The sequence below is a fragment of the Tripterygium wilfordii genome, chromosome 6 (genome assembly GCF_013401445.1).
Source record: "Tripterygium wilfordii isolate XIE 37 chromosome 6, ASM1340144v1, whole genome shotgun sequence".
NCBI classification, from domain to species: domain Eukaryota; kingdom Viridiplantae; phylum Streptophyta; class Magnoliopsida; order Celastrales; family Celastraceae; genus Tripterygium; species Tripterygium wilfordii.
Window position 1 is genome coordinate 2245116 of NC_052237.1, and position 19793 is coordinate 2264908.

The 19793-nt window shown below is 39.3% G+C and overlaps 4 protein-coding genes, 1 long non-coding RNA gene and 1 pseudogene across 9 annotated transcripts; 3 read left to right on the forward strand and 3 right to left on the reverse strand.

The window, feature by feature from the left end:
* Positions 1-1050: 1050 nt before the first annotated feature.
* Positions 1051-3892, reverse strand: LOC119999645 (transmembrane 9 superfamily member 12-like). Of its 2 annotated transcripts, none has more exons than XM_038847336.1 (2): positions 3703-3892; positions 1051-3229 (listed from the first exon to the last, which is right to left on the reverse strand). In XM_038847336.1, exon 2 carries the CDS (start codon positions 3159-3161, stop codon positions 1182-1184), a length of 1980 nt encoding a protein of 659 aa, XP_038703264.1. In that variant the 5' UTR covers positions 3162-3229; positions 3703-3892; the 3' UTR covers positions 1051-1181. The 2 variants fall into 2 exon arrangements, with proteins under 2 accessions (XP_038703264.1, XP_038703265.1); XM_038847337.1 differs by having other exon boundaries at positions 1051-3306.
* A 1647-nt stretch (positions 3893-5539) lies between these two features.
* On the forward strand, positions 5540-7572 carry LOC119999500. Of its 4 annotated transcripts, none has more exons than XR_005468460.1 (4): positions 5540-6054; positions 6131-6259; positions 6833-6918; positions 7149-7572. It is a non-coding gene; the product is annotated as an uncharacterized LOC119999500 (long non-coding RNA). The 4 variants fall into 4 exon arrangements; XR_005468459.1 differs by having other exon boundaries at positions 6833-6972; positions 7149-7564; XR_005468458.1 differs by having other exon boundaries at positions 6131-6303; positions 6833-7565.
* A 127-nt stretch (positions 7573-7699) lies between these two features.
* Positions 7700-9009, reverse strand: LOC119999499 (photosystem I chlorophyll a/b-binding protein 3-1, chloroplastic-like). The gene is made up of 3 exons (XM_038847101.1): positions 8753-9009; positions 8593-8654; positions 7700-8509 (listed from the first exon to the last, which is right to left on the reverse strand). The coding sequence occupies exons 1-3, from the start codon at positions 8900-8902 to the stop codon at positions 7894-7896; spliced, it is 828 nt and encodes a 275-aa protein (XP_038703029.1). The 5' UTR covers positions 8903-9009; the 3' UTR covers positions 7700-7893.
* A 1740-nt stretch (positions 9010-10749) lies between these two features.
* On the forward strand, positions 10750-13980 carry LOC119999773. Its single transcript, XM_038847516.1, has 6 exons — positions 10750-10876; positions 11001-11032; positions 11811-11960; positions 12503-12553; positions 13480-13544; positions 13629-13980. Exons 1-6 carry the CDS (start codon positions 10800-10802, stop codon positions 13734-13736), a joined length of 483 nt encoding a protein of 160 aa, XP_038703444.1. The 5' UTR covers positions 10750-10799; the 3' UTR covers positions 13737-13980.
* Positions 13981-14015: 35 nt separating this feature from the next.
* On the reverse strand, positions 14016-14992 carry LOC120000577 (annotated as a pseudogene).
* Positions 14993-15193: 201 nt separating this feature from the next.
* Positions 15194-19251, forward strand: LOC119999607 (glyoxylate/succinic semialdehyde reductase 1-like). Its single transcript, XM_038847275.1, has 8 exons — positions 15194-15472; positions 15932-16042; positions 16134-16235; positions 16673-16774; positions 17450-17565; positions 18167-18245; positions 18322-18492; positions 18963-19251. The coding sequence occupies exons 1-8, from the start codon at positions 15368-15370 to the stop codon at positions 19050-19052; spliced, it is 876 nt and encodes a 291-aa protein (XP_038703203.1). The 5' UTR covers positions 15194-15367; the 3' UTR covers positions 19053-19251.
* Positions 19252-19793: the final 542 nt, after the last annotated feature.

Here is a 19793-nt window from a genome sequence, read left to right on the forward strand (position 1 = left end):
TGAGGACGAAATCTATTTCATGTTGGTTTACACGACTTTGTCTTCCTAGGTCTAGGACCAACCTATATTAATTTGAGCCCATGAAACTACTTTGAAAGTTTGACTTATTATATTATCTACTTTACATCTTCTTCTGGATGATGTAGGACAATAGACTTAGCTTCATCGTATAGCTCGTTAAGCACTACCAAACTTGACATTGCACTCAAGGGCAGAACTAGAGTTCTAGACAAATGGGGACAAACAATTTGTCGGAGGTTCAGAGCCAACGTCCTCAAAAAAATTTTAACACCATTTATAGGGGAAAATTGTTGAGAAGTACTGTTTTTAAATGACTCAAAAGTTGAAAAGTTCATTATCATTGTCCATTGGTATTACTAGATCCAATTGAATACGAATGCACCATGTTGTCGTCAAACCATCACTTCGTCACAAACTCATAGCTCACTCGTTGACCGTCAACGTCACTACTCATTTTGCTAGTTTGATATCTTTAAGATAGAGTTAAAAGTCGAGAGATAGAGAGAAACAAAATGCAATTGAGTTAAGTTAAATGGGTTGGACTTTGTGGACTAGTTGAGAGAGTAAAGTGGCCTTTAGCTCTTTCGACTTTATGGACTTTGTATATAGAAATCTAATGGATTTGGAATAAAAAAGTCTAATGAAGATGGATTTGGAAAAATATGATTTAAAAGCGGGCAAAATTGAAAGAATGAATAATATATAGAGTACTTTTTAAAAATAAAGGGGGCAAAATTCAACAAAGTAATAGTATCTTAGATATTTTTTTTCATAAAGTAAAGGAGGGGGCAATTGCTCCCTTACTCAAATTTTACATCCGCCCTATATCGCATTGCAGAGACTTATAATCTTGACCACTCGAATCGGGTGCTACAGTTTATCATTCCCAATCAATTGGGAATGTATATAAATGGATTCAAGTCTTGCTCTGGCCAAAATATATTTTGGGAATTCATGAGGATCAATTACATGATTTTCAGCTAAATGCTTTGGTCGTCGTAGATTTATTATAAAAAACGCAAAACACACTATTAGTTCACTACAAGAAAAAAAGGCCAAGCACCTCCCAGCCCACAAATTTTCTGTTATAAACTACTCTGGCGAGGACTGCTGTTGTTTAAATCTTGACTGGTTGACGAAGATCACGAAAGGCAATTGTGCTAGTCAATCTTTACGGATGAGATGAGGTAGTGCAGAAAGTAGAAGGACATGAGGAAGCCAATGGCTCCAGTAGACAACATGATCGCGACTGCCATGAGCAATGAATATCCGAGATAGAGCATGGCTGACACAGGACCACTCAAACCCTGTAGGTCATAAACCATGTAATTAACACTGTACAGGAAGACGTATAGAGCTACCGAACCCGAGGCGAAGAAAGATTTCCACCACCACCGCCAGTTCTCCAGACGGAGATGGATATAGGTTAAGGCCACCGATACTAGAGCGCAAACAACCACCAGCAGGGAAAGAACTATCAGCAGGAACCCGAAGACATAATAGTACCTCCCAAGCCAGATGCTAGAGAGGATGAAGAAAAGCTCAATGAAGAGAGTTCCGAAAGGAAGGATTCCAGCACCAAGAACCAAAAGCCATGATGGATATTTGCGGGCTGGAATTTCCCGAGGTATCTCGTTGGTTTGCACAGGATACTTGATGGCCTCAGCTCGTGTGCCAAAAAATCCTCCCAAGAGGGTGAGTGGCACTGATATGCAGAACCAGAGAGCCAGCAGTAGAAAATATGTGGAAATTGGGATAGCACCAGTACTATTATTGCCCCAGAGAAGGAAGTTTAATGCTGTAAGGATAACAAAGACGATTCCAGGAAAGAAGCATGCAACTGACCATGAAACTGACTTCCACCCCTCTGAAGTTCCCTTGATGGTTTTCCACATTCGTACACCAACATAACCAGCAATAATGCCCAATAAAAGGAAAAGAATTATCATCCCTGTCAAAAGCATTCCTCGTGGTGATGCCGGTGACATGAAACCAAGGGCTGCAAAAACAATAGTGATAACTGCCATACCCACAATCTGTACCCCATCGGCAACCATCACGCAAAGAAGTTTGGAGCACTCTGGTTCTCTGAATACATCACCCACAACGAGCTTCCACCCAGAAAGCTCCTCACTCAACTGTGGTTGAGCTTCTTTTTCCAATTCTTCATATCTAGTCAAATCCCTTCTCACAATCCATAAGAATATGACGAACACAATTGCAATCGTCATGAGAGAATTAAGGATTGAAAACCAGTGAATACTATCACCTTCCATTTGCAAATAAGCATCCCATCGAGATGGCCATCTAATATCACTTTTCACAAACTCAACCTCATAAGTGAAGGATACTCTCTCTTGGTCCCTTATTATTTGAGACTTGTCAAGCTCAAAGGGGCAGCTCACAGATGGAATGTTGTCATACATGTGGAGTTTTGTCGTCGCTTCAGGATCATACTTGATACTACAAGGTTGTACCTCAAAACCAACAATCTCGAAACCGGAAGCCTTATTCTTATCAGCTTCAGAAATCACACCCATACCTTCTTCCCCAGTACCGATAATCTCTACACCACTTCCTTCGTACTTGTGGATCAAGACTGTGAACTTGAGGTGGTTGATAATGTAATCATCATTACTGCCAAATGCTATATGCCCAACTGGGAATCCTGTCCACTGAATTTTAACCCCATTCTGTGTTGCATACCTCATCACAGGAAGATTATCTAGAATCATATTCACTTGATACAGATCACGGGTTCTCTGCTTCAAAATCTCAGCCTCATGTTCACTCAATGGATGTGTAATGCAGAGAAACACAGTCTCATTGACATTCATCCGAAATCGGTACGGCGAGTTAACAATCTGATCTCCCATAAGGAGTTGTCCAAGATTCTCGGCACTCTTCTTGATTCCACCAAGGGGTTTGCAGTAAGGCAGACTGTAGTAGCTGAATGGAAGCTCAGTATTAATAGAAGTCAATGAGTTAACTTTAGCAGATATGTGATCACCAGGTGCAAAGGTGTGCATGTAGCTTTCTGGCTGATAAAACCCAACGCATGCATGGGCAAAGAGAACCAGAAACAGGAGAGCCCAGAAGATTTTGGTCGTCTTACTTTTTGATGTCATCAAGAAAGTCATCTAATAAACCAGATCTCTGAAATAATGCTCAGTCTACACTACTCTAAGGGACGCATCAACCATCAAATCTACAGATAAAAAGGATCACCAATGTCAGCTTCTTTGATCTGAATATCCAAACTCAGGTGAAAGAACACAACAATTCCTAGAATTAAAAAAAATAATTCAAGTTACACCAAATATAGCTAATAAATTATCCAACAAATCCAATTCTCAAGCATTGGATCCATTATCCAATGCTTCAACTGCTCAAACTACGAATCAGAACCTTCTTACACACAAGCAAAACACATCAGATAAAGTCAACGGAAAATTGATTTCCAGATAACCAACAGACATGACAAAATTGAGATACAAGAAAACTCAAATTCAAATTGCCTAATCAAATAAGACCACAAAGTACAAAAACTCACAGTAACAGAACTCAGTCCACAAAATAGATCTACAGAAGACGAATCTATAGATACACGAACGCGAATATCTACACATGAAATGAGAAATACAAAGAAGAGAAAGCTAATCAATCGAGATTAGGGAGTACCTTGGGGGCATATCTATAAAATTCATGCAGTATCAATGGCCGGCAACACAGATGGTCTCGGGTGGATACCACACGGCTCGAATACGTAGAAATGAAGCCCAGATGACTCCAACTGAGAATTTGTTCCGGATTTTGCCAAAGGAACAAAACGCGAGAGGTATTACCCTCTCTCTCTGTATGCTACTTAATATATTTCGTGCTTAGGCAAGGTCGAGAGAAATGGATGGAGGTCCTGGTTTTTCAACTCTCTGTATTAGTCTACTACAGGCACAACCAACTACCAAGTCAACACTAACAAAGTTCCCTTTTGTGGGGGACCAATCGTTGACTTAATAGGTTCCAGCATTTTAATTAGCCAATAACAGATCCCACCCGTTCAACCACCTGCCAAGTCAACACTACAAAGTCCCTTTTTGTGGGGGACCAATCGTTGACTTAATAGGTTCCAGCATTTTAATTAGCCAATAACAGATCCCACCCGTTCATTATTTTCTTGGACGGTGTCTGATGTAAATCCAGGCCTTTTGTGGGGGACCAATCGTTGACTTAATAGGTTCCAGCATTTTAATTAGCCAATAACAGATCCCACCCGTTCATTATTTTCTTGGACGGTGTCTGATGTAAATCCAGGCCTTAGCCCAGCAACAAGTAGGCCTAACTAGCTATTAGAAAATCGGTAAAACCGGTTGACTAATGTTAGGCTTGCCCAACTTATATACTGAAACTTGGAACCACAGACGACCGATGTGGTATTTCACAACGATGTTCCACATCATTCTCACCCTCTACGACACGCCATTGCTACCCTCCGGGCAAAACCGATTGACTAATGTTGGAACCACAGACGACCGATGTGGTATTTCACAACGATGTTCCACATAATTCTCACCATCTACGACACGCCGCTGCTACCCTCCGGGCCGTGCCATGCCCAGTCATCTGTCCCCACAGGGGCCTGGGCCGCGGCAGACAACACGACCAGTCATCCGCCCCTCGGGGCTTGGCATGTGCCAACTGCCCGTGGGCCTTGGCTGCAAGTGTTTTCGAAACCTGCTCTAATGTAAATCCAGGCCCAAGCCCAACAACAACCGGTTGACTAATGTTAGGCTTGCCCAACTTATATACTGAAACTTGGAACCACAGACGACCGATGTGGTATTTCACAACGATGTTCCACATCATTCTCACCCTCTACGACACGCCACTGCTACCCTCCGGGCAAAACCGATTGACTAATGTTGGAACCACAGACGACCGATGTGGTATTTCACAACGATGTTCCACATAATTCTCACCATCTACGACACGCCGCTGCTACCCTCCGGGCCGTGCCATGCCCAGTCATCTGTCCCCACAGGGGCCTGGGCCGCGGCAGACAACACGACCAGTCATCCGCCCCTCGGGGCTTGGCATGTGCCAACTGCCCGTGGGCCTTGGCTGCAAGTGTTTTCGAAACCTGCTCTGATGTAAATCCAGGCCCAAGCCCAACAACAAGTAGGTCTAACTAGCCACTAGAAAACCGATTGACTAATGTTAGGTTTGCTTAACTTATATACTGAAACTTGAAACCACATATCACCGATGTGGTATTTCACAACGATGTTCCACATCAGTGGATGTGTGAGAACCAAATTTAAAAAACCAGTTTGATCTTTGATTTATTAACAGATCCCACCTCCTTTGTGTCTTGCTTCAACTCTAGTTCAATCTTTGATTCCTTTGACTTTTTCCCTTACCAAAGAAGGGGCTCAGACAGGTACTCTATACAAGTTGGAGCCCAACGGCCCCAACCATTATAGCCCGAAGAGCCATCCTCCTAATCCTATTCCTAGGTGCTCCGTTACCGGAATAGATCACGGCGACGAAGGTTTACAACAACCACGAAGCTCAACTTCCCGGTAGCCGTTCGTTTCACCTCTCGCAAGTAAATTGCTTGGAAATTTTAGGGGAGGAGTGAGGACGTTTAAAAGTAGAATATACTCTAAACATTGCCTCAAACCCTTAAACCCTGGTTGTTGTTGTTTGGTTCTCACTTGCAAGTCAAACCACTAGCGTGTAAACACACTCATTGAAAATCGAAATGGCTCTCTCTCGAACTGAGAGAAGTTCTAATCAGAAAATAATTAGCTCCAGAATGAGTAGCTCCGTGCGCAGTTACTCTACTTGCAATTTCTCAAGTTACGGAGAGTAAAACCCATTCAGTGTCTCCTTTTGCTTTGCTATCGCGTCGATTCACCTCTCAAGTTTCTGCTGCATCGGGTCAAATGAATCTGATAAAGCAATTGAGGGAACAAACCAGCGCCCCCATCAAGGACGTCAAGTTGGCTCTCGTTGATTGCAACTGGGACATAGGTAATACTTTTTTTTTTTATTGAAGTTTGGATTTTGTGGTTTATGTGTGCTTATCGAGGCTTCAATTGCGATGCAGAGGCTGCACAGAAGTAGCTGGGGAAAATAGGGAAGGTTCTAGCGTGGAAAAAGTCATCCCGGACAGCCTCGGAGGGCTTGCTAGCCTTGGCACAGAATGAGGGGAAGGCTGCTGTGATTGAACTTAACTGTGAGACTGACTTTGTTGCTAGAAAGAAAATCTTTCAGTACTTGGTTAGTGTTTATGTTTGTGACTATTTTAATTGCTTATATTATCTCTGTTGTTAGATTGTTGAAACTTTGTGACTACTATTTATCACAATTTTATTTAAAGCTGCTTAATTTTTAGTGTTCTTGTAGGCCTTGCCTTTAGCAAGGCGAGTTCTATTGGTTGATGATTTGTAGCAAGCTTCTCCTGTATATCCTGTTAGGGCCGAAAATTTGGAGGTTATTTTTTCTATGATATATTGCTATCCTTCTTTTTAGTTCCCTGGTTTCACATTCTGGTGGTTCAGTTTTTTCATCATTAACATGGTCAACCGTGTTGGAATTTGTTCGATTAACATGGTCATGGTTTCGCTGAAAACAGCAAAGTTTAGCAATATTCTATGATGAGTCTGCCAACATGGTCTCTGTGTGTGCATTTACTTGTATTTGTATGTTGATGAATTTAAGTTATAATGTGTATAAGTTATAAACTGCCTTTTCATATTATTATGTTCCTGCTTCTGAAAATTCAAGCTATTCACTGGTGTGGTCTCAGGCAGAAAGTACAGGGAAGTCTCAGATGGCAATAGAAAAAATGGTAGAGGGTCGTTTGCGTAAGTACTATGAAGATGTTATTCGAAGGTAGAGACTATACACCTCTACTTGATGGCACATGTTGTCCTCCATGCTTAAAGTGTATGGTTTATTTCTCCCTAGTTGATTCTACTTCTGATAGTCTTTTACTACTGTCGTATGTTGGTTGTCTATTCGGTTCTTGACTTGAGGCCAAGCTCCCTGATACATGATCGTAATCGCCTGCTGAAGAATTTGTATTTCTCATAATTCAAGGGTCATGGCTAATGGTTTTGCAGGCCTGTGGATTCCACTGCAGATGAACCAGTGATGTTATCTGCTTAGTTTGAGCCATGCTTGACCTTTATTTTGAGTGGTGGCATGTGTTCCTCACCTGTCAACCTGAAGGTCATGAAAGTAGACGTTAACTTTGAAGAGCTGGGGAAGTTTTTGCCTCTCCAGTTGTTACAAACTTACAACTATGTTCTAAAATATAAGTTACTGCATAGTGCGTACTTAAGTTAGCGCCCATTGCAAGAATTCGCACATCTGCTTGGGAATCACAAAATACAATGTCTTAGTTTTTGTAGAATTACAATTGTTCTTCTCCTCTTAACCAGAGGCTCGATATGAAAAATGCTGTTCTTCTTCCACATTCGGACCATTGATTTTGCTACAGGCATTGCAGCATTGTGGGTGTTAAGAATCCTGAGGTTCCCCCCCCCCCTTTTTTCCCTGGAATGGCAGGATAATTGCCATCAATATTATTTGAATTGCTTACACCTGCAATTGGTCTCTGTTATATATCCTAGGCCAAGATGCTTGATGTTATAAATGACTGAGTCGCATATATTAAACATGCAATGTATTTACTACTTAGTCCTTCACACATCGTTTTGAGAGTCGCTTACATTAAACATGCAATGTATTAAGTCCTTCACGCATCGTTTCTTACAGGAAATTACAGTAGACCACAAGGGATGAAACAAGAGATGAAAGGGAGGTAGTTGACCTGTGACAACTGACAACCAACAACTGCAAGGCTTAATGGAACTTGAGGTTAGTCAAGATATTGTTGTTGACAGGATCAGCCAAATGATCCAGAAGGTTTTGGAATGGCCCAACTCCTGTAACAAGAGCTTGTATGAAATAACCCACGATTGCCAACATAGCTAGTCTTCCATTCTTCACCTCCTTCAGCTTCAAATCGTTCAGTGACTTCTCATCTTTTCCAAATCCAAGAGGGTTAAAGAATGGTCCTCCAGGGTAAGCTGGATTGCCAGACCCTCCCAAACCCTTCTCCAATCCCAAGAAATACTGCTTACCCATAGAACCAGGATTATACCAATCTTGGAATCTTCTGTGCTCTGCAAAACCCATTAGTGCCATCTCAAACACAAACAGTGTGTATGGGTCTGCCCAGTAGTTGTATGTCCCAGCAGGAGGAATCACACCAGTTTTGAACCAAGGGAGGGCAGTTTCTGGAGGAATGAGTCCAAGCTTCCCAAAAATCTCAGGAGCAATAGCACCAACTGCACCTAACATGGCATATCTTCCATTGATGATCTCACCATAGGCCAACCATCTTGGCTCTATGAACCCTCCAGTGCCTTCAGGGTCAGAGAGTCCTAGTGGGTCGAATCCAAAGTCACCAGGGAGGCTGTAAAATCAAATTCAGCATCAAATGCTAACTAGAATTCGTCTGATAGTCAAGACAAAACTGATGTGGGTGCATGAGTTTACCTGCCATCCAGGTAAGTAAGGCTTTGTTTGGATGCAAACCACAGTTGTCTGTCTGCTCCTTGCTGCAAAATAGTATAACCAAAGTCTTTAATTAGTAAGGTATGTAATTGAGTAATAGAAAATTAGAAACCCAAAAAGTGAGTTTGATGAAATTAAGGACCTTGACTGGGGGAGTGGAAGCAGCCCTGACAACAAAGGGAGCTCTCCTTGATGACCCAACTGGAGACTGAATTGGTTTTGCTCCAAATATTTGCCTAGCAGCCTCCATTGAAGAGGTCAGAGAGGATGATACCAGTGCTTGAGTTGCCATTTCTTCTTCTTTGCTTCCCCTTGCTTTCTACGAAAATTTTATATTGAGAACTGAAAAGAATTATGGTGCTCTTGCCTACAATAAACAAGGCAGGCAGAGTTGGAATGAATCCAGGCCACTACTTGAGGGCTTGAAATCCTGGTGTATTTGAGAGGTGGGCCAAGTTTAAGATTAGGTTGTGATCTGGTTGTCCAACTGGGTGTGCACACGTGGGATGAATAACTAGATAAACGATATTGATAACCTTTGATGTTGCTGACACAACGTCTCCTGTGCCAAATGGCAACTTCTCGACCATACTACTACTTCGGCATTGCCTCCCAAGTCCTCAAAAAATCTAGTGTTGTTAGATTCACAAACGCCCGGCACGATCTAAATAACAATATGTCTTTCGGGCCTCGGCCCTTCACTTGCAGTAATTCCAATGGGCCTTGGTCCAGTCCAGTCTAGAATATGGCGAAATGGAACCTAAAATAATTCACAAAGCGCCCCTTGGAGCCCAAGCTGAATAATTTTTCATATATGCCTTCAGGCCCTTCTTTCGCCACAAAGCCCATAACCCTAATTTGGGCTTCGGTCCCGTATAGATTGACTACAGGGCCTTTATTACTTCAGCTAAACCCAAACCCTTAAAAGGAATGATGTTTCGGATTCTAATTAGGGCTGTTATTGGTATGGTAAATTATCCATTGGTATACCATTACCGACGTATTGGTTACCGAAAATAGCAAAAGATTGGTATACCGTTACCAATTGTTCGGTACGGTAAATTTACCGATGACTTTGGTAACGGTAACGGTAAGCAAAGTTCAAAACCGGTAAATTTCCCGATTACCGACATATATATTAATATTATTTTTAGTTTTAGTTTTATTTAATTATGACTATTAGATTAATCTAATTTAATCTAGACCATTGATTATTTTTAGTGTTATTATTTATATATCACTCGTAGCAATTTCATTAACTTTAAAGCAGTGTTTGTTACATAACAAAATGCTTTGTTGGTATTGATTACAGGCTTTTCTTCTCTCTTTCCATTATGGTCTTTTATCTTTTATTTATCTTGTTTCTTCTAGCTTTCCTGCTGTGGAGTTTAAAACACTTCGGATACTAAAAATATTAGAAATTAATGAAATGAAAGATTTTCTGTTATAGATTGTTGGAATAATGTTATGTGAATTCTCCTTTCTTTTTTTCTCCGATTGATAGATCTTTTCTCTGATTCACATGTAGCACAATGATCCTTCTCATTAATCTATCAATTTTATTATTGGTATTGTATACAAGATCAAAGTGTTATAGTCTCATACAATGACTCTTAAGCATAAATGCTTTTTTTTCTTCTCTTTTTTAAATAGGTTTTAAGAATTGGTAAATTTACCAATTACCGACTTACCATTACCGATCGATCGGTATACCGACTCTTCCGGTAACGGTAACGGTAACATTTTTTGAGTTACCAAAAGAATTGGTATGGTAACGGTATTCCGTAATTGTTAACGGTAACCGTACCAATAACAGCCCTAATTCTAATAGACTCACAAAATCTCTCAGCGGCGGTTGTGATTTGTGAATAATGCCATCGAAGCTGTTCAAAATCATGGAGACCAAAGCAGAGAAAGCTTGTTAGGTCACATATTAGTCACTTTAGGGGAGCAATGTTGAATTTGAAAAAATAGAAAATAAAAACTACGAGGTTGAAATTCTAAAAAGAACACCCAGAGTCCCAGAGGGGCACAACTGAAATCGTGTCAAACAATAGGGGTCAATCCGTTAATGTAAAAATAATCAATTTTATTATTTTATTGAACGGGGCAAAACTGTAACTGTGTAACAGAGAAAGTCCAAGGGGGAGAGAGAGAGACAGAGACAGAGAGCGAGAGAAAGGGTGGAGATGATGCTGGACAATTCAACGACGTCTGCTGCTGTGGCTGAACCAGTTATCAAGCGCTATGCACCTCCCAATCAAAGGCAAACGCTCTCTCTCTCTCTCTCTCTCTCTCTCTATCTCTGATCTATCGTTAACTTGTTCAAACCTTCTTGATGCGTTATATGAATTATCGTGCATTTCTTTTTGTTTTACTGGACGTTACAGAACTCGGTCTCTCAATAGGCGCAAATCAGCAGGTTAGTGTTTTTACTAGTCTCAAATATGATATATTAGCTTTCAACATTGATTTTTTATTCCGGTTCTTCCTTTAGAACTGCAGTGTGCTCGTACACACTCTAAATTATAGTTATCGTTGGACATTTTCGTTTATTAGTTTTTTAAAATAAAGCTAAAGCTATGGTTTTTGGGGGTGATGGTGGCTCAAATACCTCCAGTTGGTTTCCTTACCTTCAACATTTACTCCACTTAATTGATGGGAACTGGGGTCTGGAGGTGAAAGTTATTACATCCCAATTATGTGCTTCAAATGAAAAATCATACATGGGTGAATTTTTTCCCCTCCCTTATCTTTCCAAGGATGTGCCAGCCGAAATTTCAATTGTTTCTTTTCTGTTTCATACTTTCATGCCGTTGCTGTTTTGCGCTGGGTCCCATTGATCTTTCCGCAGGAACTGGCTACTTTCTCATCATCATTAAAAGGCATGTTATGGCTGAAGTAGTTTTAATTTTTTCTGTCTCTTTTTCTAAAGCTATTGCTGCTCTTGTGGGTGTGTGTTTCATTATGTATTTTACTCGCGTTTTAGAAGTTGTTATAGGAAAGTTATACTGATTCATTATTGATAATGTAGTTGAGTTCTAGTGTAATGTTCTTGAGCTTGTCATGCAGATCAGATGCCTTTTGTAACAATAGTAAATTTTGAGCCCTGACACTGATTGTCATGTGTAAATTGAGGTTTCATTAAAATTTGCAGATCAACTTGAATATGCTAAATTTTTTTTGTGGGATTGATGCAGAGAAGAATCAGTCTGTCACTTTAAGAAATATTCCTGCTGCAGAACATGGTGAGACGGGGAGCAGCAGCCTCTTGAACGAGAACACTCATCCAGTGCTAATAGCTTTAGAAGGGTGTTCCCACAGTGCAGCTTCTCATTTTTTGAATGAACGTACATTTCCACTACCTTTGCATGGATGCTTGTATTAAACTATTATATTGATTTGTATGTTGTTCCATCTTTAGAGTTATTTTTTGAAAAGTACCATATAGCAATGACCTTAAATGGATGTCATATATCAAGTAATTGATAATCTGGAAACAAATTGAATTTATTCGGTATTCCAATGAGCAGAACAAATTCTGCTGTATGTTCATGCAGTCTACTAATAATTGTACTGGAATCAGGATGTCCCTGCTACTTAAAAAATATAACCATGACCTTGAGAGCTTGGGTTTCTCAGAAATGTGAAGGTGTTTTTGGGGTTTCTTTACTCCACCTTTGAGATGCAGAGTTGATTTTTGTTTGAGAATTTTACCCAGTAGTCTTAGCCTTTACATTCATTGTGCCATTCTGAATTTGTTCTGCAGATTATCTAAGTATAATTAGCAACTTTCTACTGAGAGTGATGGACTTGTGGTCTGGTGATTTTAAGGTCATATGCATGCAATTTTTTGTCATGTAATTACCGTTTTATGCATTTTTATGTGCAGGTTGGGCAGCTGCAATGAATTTCTATAATGATACGACAATAGATTTATCTGGTGAGTGTGGAGCGAACCTGAAGTTTCATTATTTTGTGACTGCTTAACTGGTCTGGAAGTTGGTGTGTTGGGATTTAATTTGAGAATAACTATTTGCAAGGGCGGAACCAGGAATTCACGTTAGGGGGGACTGTTAAAAGTTGGTGGGGGTCCGGGGGCAGCGCCCTCAGAATTTTTTTTTAGGCTATTTTCATTACATCTATTTAATTGATAGTACAAGTTACTGAAATTAGTTGATTAGACATTTAGGCTTATTGTTAGTTGAGAGTCTTGAGACGAACTTACGAAGCAATACGGTTACACACTTGCACCAACGAAGGAGAGTAGGTACGGAGTGTGTTTTTTTTAGGTCGCTAAGTGTATATTTAGGTATGAACTTGTATATAATTGTATTTTTATTTATTTATGTATAATTATAGTAGTATATATCTATATGTATATGTATGTATGCATGCATGTATCCTTATATATGTGTATATATGTGCATGCATATATGTGTATATATATGTAAGTATATATATATAATTACCAAACAGGCTGTAGTCCCCCCCTAAATCCGCCCTTGACTATTTGGTTTTGGAAATACTTACTTATATCATCTATATTTGTGCGTCTTTTGTCTTGGCACTATGAAATCTCTATGATTGTAAAAGAAGTAGCGTTCTTAGAAATTATTGGTGGTTGACTGATATTGTATGAGATTTACAGCTTTTATTGCTGCCTTATTGTACCAGAGTTGTTTGTTTCTTTTCTTTCCATCTGAACACAAAAAATAAGTGAAGAAACTCGAGTATATTGGAAGAAATGAGGTCCTGCTCAAAATTTTTGAGGTCAAATTGATAATTAACTGCCCCCATTTACAGTGGCTTGTCTAAAATATTTGTGCTTTAAAACGTTTAAAATTACTGATTAGCTTATATGTTCAGAGAGGCCAGTTATGTACTCTGGAAGTAGCCCATCAGCATGGGGGCATTTCAGACTTCCTCACCAGGTATACACGATACTTTCTTTGCCCCTCTCTCTCTCTCTCTCTCTCTCGCTTTCTCTCTCTTTATTTTGGATTTGTTCTCCTCAGCTCATGTCTCAAGCAAATAGTGCTGGAGATTCTTCTGGGTTGCGGATGGACTTCTTGGCTGAACTTCGCCATGCCATGGCTAAAGCTAATACTGGTTCTGACTATTAACATTCCCATGAACTTTACAAAATCAACTTATGTTTGCCTCATGGTTAAAGTACCTTTTGAACTCTTGTGCTTTGTTTCAATGCCAGATGTAATTTATTTTGTATAACCATGGTCCAACGGCAACATTGTACTTTATCTTAATCGGGCTTGTGCTTTTCAGATGGACCCTATGTAGCTATTTTATGGATTTGCATTTTTCAACAATTTTCATGGAATCTAAAATACTACGAGACCTTTTGTGTTTGATGATTGATGTGTTAATATTTCTTTTATAGACTCGTCTGCTTATTCTTTGCAAACTGGGATGATCCCTTGAGCTGCCAAACGCTTTTCAACCCAGAAAACGTGTTGTGAAGTGATTTTCTTCTCATCAATGAGGAAGGCCTCAACTGTGCTTGCTCCTGAGCTGTTGGACTGGAGGATAGGGAAAACCCTTTGGGACCTGCTTTGGGACAAGATAACAGAGCTCAACTCTCTATAAGTTGCAGTAAGAGAACAAATGCACAGTTTTTGAAAGCAAGTCAAAACCAGGAAAGAATGCTAGAAATGAATATGAATTGTCGTGCTTTAGAAAGGAACCGTCCAACTGTTATTTTGAAGGGGAAAATAAAAACAAGAACTGGAAATCAGGAAGAGATTAGAAACAGTATTGGGTTGGGGATTAAGAAGGAATGAGTTACATGTTATAGGTAAAATGCAGTAAATGAGAAAGTAGCAGACTTACCCTGTTTTCTTGGAAAGAAAGCTCTAATTCAGAGATGTCATCTTGAGCTTCAAAAATTGCTCTTACTGCAGGAATTATTTCTTCCTCCATCATCCATGGCAGCGGCTTAGCCGACGCTTTTGCAGCTGGTTTTGGCTTTGGTGGTGGAGCCTTCTTTTCAGCTGCCTTCGCCTCCTTGCTTGTCAGCAGTATCAGCCATAGGCCCGTTGTGAAGACCCAAGAATATAACGGCCCGGCTTAAACGGGCCAGCGAAGCATTCTCTTTACTCTAGAGCCCTTTGCCTATATTGGACTATCCTATTGGCACATATTGTAATATTGGGCTACCTTTTAGGCCCGGAGTGTATTCTCTGCAATGGCAGGGCCTGGATTATGCTGCCTCAAACAAGGCATAGCAAGCCCGAGGCCCAAGAATTTGAGCCCTTAATTTGAACGAAGCCCGGCCCTCCAAACATCATAGTCATGACTCAGGAGCATGACATAGTACACGTGGGTCACAGCAATTGGCCAAAAGTATAACATAGGCTAACATTCCTGCTTTGTGGAATCCGAAATTAGTGGAGGACAAAATAACGGACAAAATATGACGTGGCACGCATCGATCTGTTCATCAACTACCAATCCTAATTCCCCAAAATCGAACGCACCTAAACAAATCAAGACAATTTAAGAATATAAATAATTCATCCTTCCATTGTTGTCTAATGCCGAAAGAATCAATAATTCTATTTTAATCCTTTGATGGCTATCTATTTCTTATTATAATTACCTTTTATTTTTATGTGAAGGATGCTTTCCTTCTATAAACGTGGACTCTGATTATCAGTCGATCAGAGAGTGAGATCGCTGTGTTTGTTTGAGCCAAAAAATTTCACAGGAAGAGAGGTAGGAGAAGAAGAAGAAGAAGATGGAGGTAGGATTTTTGGGGCTCGGGATAATGGGAAAGGCTATGGCCATGAATCTACTTAAGAATGGCTTCAAGGTTACTGTTTGGAACAGGACGCTCGCTAAGGTACTCCCAGTCAAGTTCTACTATGTAGTATGCAGTAATGATTCGTATTTTGATTTTGATTGATTTTATGCATGTATTTCGTAGAATCATCTCGAGAATCTATAGAATAATATGATTATAGACTGTTCTCTCTGTTTCGATTTCTCACAGGGAGTAGTTCTACTATGTAGTATGCAGTAATGATCCGTCTTTTGATTTTGATTGATTTTATGCATGTATTTCCTAGAATCATCTCGAGAATCTACAGACCAATATGATTATAGATTGTTTTTTTTTTCCCTCTGTTTCGGTTTCTAACAATTTGCAAAGCTTAAGTACAGATTAGTTCATTAAGCTGATGAGACTTGGAGGCCATGATATCACCTGGTTATAGTTTCGGTGAAATTCGTGTTATTTCTTGTGTTAAGTAGTTTGAAATTGAACTCTTAAGGATTTCTGTTTTGCTCTTTTGATTGTCAGTGTGAAGAACTGGTGGAGTTTGGGGCCACAATTGGAGATACCCCTGCAGCTGTAGTCAAAAAGTGCAACATTACAGTTGCAATTTTATCTGATCCTTCAGCTGCTCTTTCTGTCCGTATCTCTACTGCAGTCTGCAGCTCTTCTTGTTTACACTAATGAATTTTTCTTCTTAAAGTTTTCCTTGTTTGTGGTGATCACTTAGGTGGTTTTCGACAAAGATGGCGTTCTTGAGCAAATCGGCAGTGGAAAAGGGTATATTGACATGTCAACAGTGGATGATGATACTTCCTCAAAGATTCACAAGGTTTGTATTACCACTTGCTGCTCATCCGTTTCATCTCAGACTCTCAGCCCGTTTTGTGACTTCGTTTATTTCAGCAATGGTCTTGTAACTCTAATCATTAAATACATAGTCTTGTTTCAGTGTTGGTGTTTTTGATGCTTTAGAAATTAGCGATTGAGGTTCAATGTTCCCGTAAATAACCATGGTTCTAAAAAAGATACTTACATTGTCAGAGATGTCAACAAGCAACCAGCTTATAAATTTGTAACTTGTTTTGAATGGTATGTTCTTTCTTTCGTTATTCATAAAATTTGCAGATACTTTCCTTTGACATCTTTATATAGCTTATGAGGCCTCTGTCACATTTGATGCTACTTGTTTTTGTCGTATGATAGACATAACATTGAGCCAGCTTTAGATATATTATCAAACTAAGGTTTGCAGCTGGTATCTTACAGGCGGTTACAGCCAAGGGCGGTTCTTTCCTTGAAGCTCCTGTATCAGGCAGCAAAAAACCTGCAGAAGATGGTCAACTAGTAATTCTTGCTGCTGGGGATGAGGTAGATTGATATTTTGTTTAATTATTTATGCTTGTTGAATTAATTCTAGTGCAATAGATTGCATACTTTATGTCCTAATACATTGAACAACTTGTCCAAATAATGGAGGCTGTAAAGTTGGCAAACCTCAATGCAGTCTCCTATGCTTTTGTTTTACTTTTGAAGACATATATATATCTGGTAGCTAAAGGCAAAAATCCCAATATAGATTTTCAAATCTGTTAGTAATTACAGTGATTTGGGTATCATGTTATCCTTGAATAGATAGATGGATAATTCAGCAAAGTAGTGTCTATCTCATTGGATTCCCATACTTGGAGCTTTCCTCGAATGGTTGTTTTGCTCTCATGCAATATGTGAATAATTCTCTTACATTTCTTATGATCAAAACAAAATAGGGAAGAATAAAACTGAGATAGAGGAGTCTGTGGCATAATTATCTGAAAACCTTTATGCCACTGCTAGCTGTAGATTTGTATATGCAACATTATGATGTTAGGTTAAAAATCGTGGCATTTGCATGTGAACTCCTAAAATTCCTCATTTATCTTTTCAATAGAAAAGACTATTCTGTCTCTTCCCCCTTCCCCTTTTCTCTCTGTAACTGTATAGATGCAACTTACTAGCACCAATTGCTTTTCCCATTGTAAATCATTATTGCTTGGCAAAATGTAGGCATTGTATGAAGAAGCAATCCCTGCTTTCGACGTCTTGGGAAAGAAGTCTTTCTTCTTGGGTCATGTTGGAAATGGAGCAAAAATGAAACTTGTTGTCAACATGATAATGGGCAGGTAATTGTTGCTTTTATAAGGATGATCTTGGAAGTGGAGTCTTTCTGAAATCAAAACCAGTAAAATATAAGCCAGCATATTTTTAATAAAATGTGTGTATAGATAATCAATGATTCTGGGTTGTTTTCGTAATAACATGGGCCTATCTGTCATCGGGATTATATGATTTGTCTACGTAGTAGTGGAAGTTAAAAAGTTCCCCTAAGATATCAGTGTTAGCAATCAAACTTGCTGAAATCCTTACCCATCATGATACTTAAATCATATCCATCATACTAGTCCTTTTCTATACCCATCTAAAATATAACCAACTTCCAAAAAAATTAATCTTTTCTTGATTGCTGGAATAACCATATGATAGTGTTGGATATTTGATAGTGTGTATGTCAGAGATGAATTTCAGGATTTCCAACTGTAACCAACCAGAACAGTCTTGTACCATGGAGCCTTAATTCGCCTAGAACTGTATCTGAGATGTTTAAAGTACACTCAATGTAGGATAATTAATGATTTTGACATTTTAAACTTTCCTTTGCTGATATTCTGGTGTATTTATGCACTTAAATGGAAGATATTGGTTTCTGTGACTTGTGCTTTGCAGTATGATGAATGCGTTCTCAGAAGGACTTGTACTAGCTGAAAGGAGTGGACTGAACCCTCATGCTCTTCTTGATGTACTGGTAAGCCATCGACAATTTTTTGTGTTAACTTCTGTTGGTTTTTAGGACAACTGTTGATGCCCCTGCATCTTGGCAGGATCTAGGTGGAATTGCTAATCCAATGTTCAGGCTTAAAGGGCCCACTATGATCCAGAATAATTATTCCCCAGCATTTCCTCTAAAACATCAGCAGAAGGACATGAGGTTGGCTCTTGCCCTGGGAGATGAAAATGCCGTGTCAATGCCCGCAGCAGCTGCAGCCAATGAGGTTATATATTCTTACTTAAATCTTAGTTGGCTGTCTCTAGACATTAAAAGGTGGTAGCAATATTTTTGAGTTGGATAGCCATGCCATTTTAAGTAATATGATATTATGAACGTCTGGAAAAGACAATCTGCTTCCTATTTTTTTAAAACAAGAAATAAACGGCACAGAGCTCCTGCAAGGCAAACATGGTTAAATAATGGTATACTAATCATTAGAACTTACACCAGTAATCGAATTGTTCTTTCTATCACATCAAATACAAAATTGGTGAACTATGAATCAGAGTTTATGTATGGGATTTACCTCCAATTCTTAATTCTCAATGTACAGAGCTGACATATAGACAGATGGGATGAGAATGTGATCAAGTTTCAGTCTGTTCTTCAAAACAGCGTCGTTAAGTATTACATGTCAGAGGAAGTTTGTTTGTAAAATTGCACTGAAACATGGTTTTTTACAATTCCCTGTAGGCTTTCAAGAAGGCAAGGAGCATGGAGCTAGGTGACCTCGACTTCTCAGCTGTTCATGAAATTGTGAAGATTCACAAGAGTTCATCTTGATACTATGCCTTTAATAGCTTAAAGCGCAATGGTGAGATCAAGCTTTCCTTGTCATTTCCTTAGAGGTAGCTCTGTGAGCATGATAAAAATGTAACATCACTATAGTTAAACCTTTGGCATATGGTACAATTGTGGAACATTTATTAAAGCTTTCTGTTTGGTGAAATGACGATCGAGCAGCTAATTTTGGATTCCTGAATTACATCGGTAATCGAGATACACATGGTTATGCCAAACTAGAGTGGCTATTGAAACTAATTATAGATGAAACATGATCTCTTTGATGCATTTGACTTGTAGAGCTTGTAGCATGATTTTAGATATATAATAATAATGTTGTGCAAAGGCTCACTTTTATCCTCTACAAAATTGCCTGCGAAAACAGCAACATTGACAAGTTTATAAAGAGAATCCAGGAATGGTTCCCTTGGTGGTGTTGTGCACGAGAGCATAACAATGTCACGCATATATCATTAGGGTATATCTCGTTATAACCGAAAACAGAGTTGATACAAACCACTGTGAATCTCAGCTACTTTAGTAGAGCCCATAACTTACTTTTTTACTACGTTTGATAATAATCCTGAACAAAATAGGCTTTTAGCTGTTTAGAAGAAATTCAACAATAACTTCAGCAATAGCACGACCATTTTATTATTCTTTAGGAATGAATTTACATCCAACTAATTACGCAAATTGCTGATGTAAAGGATTGCACAAACCTTTCATGGAAAATAAAGT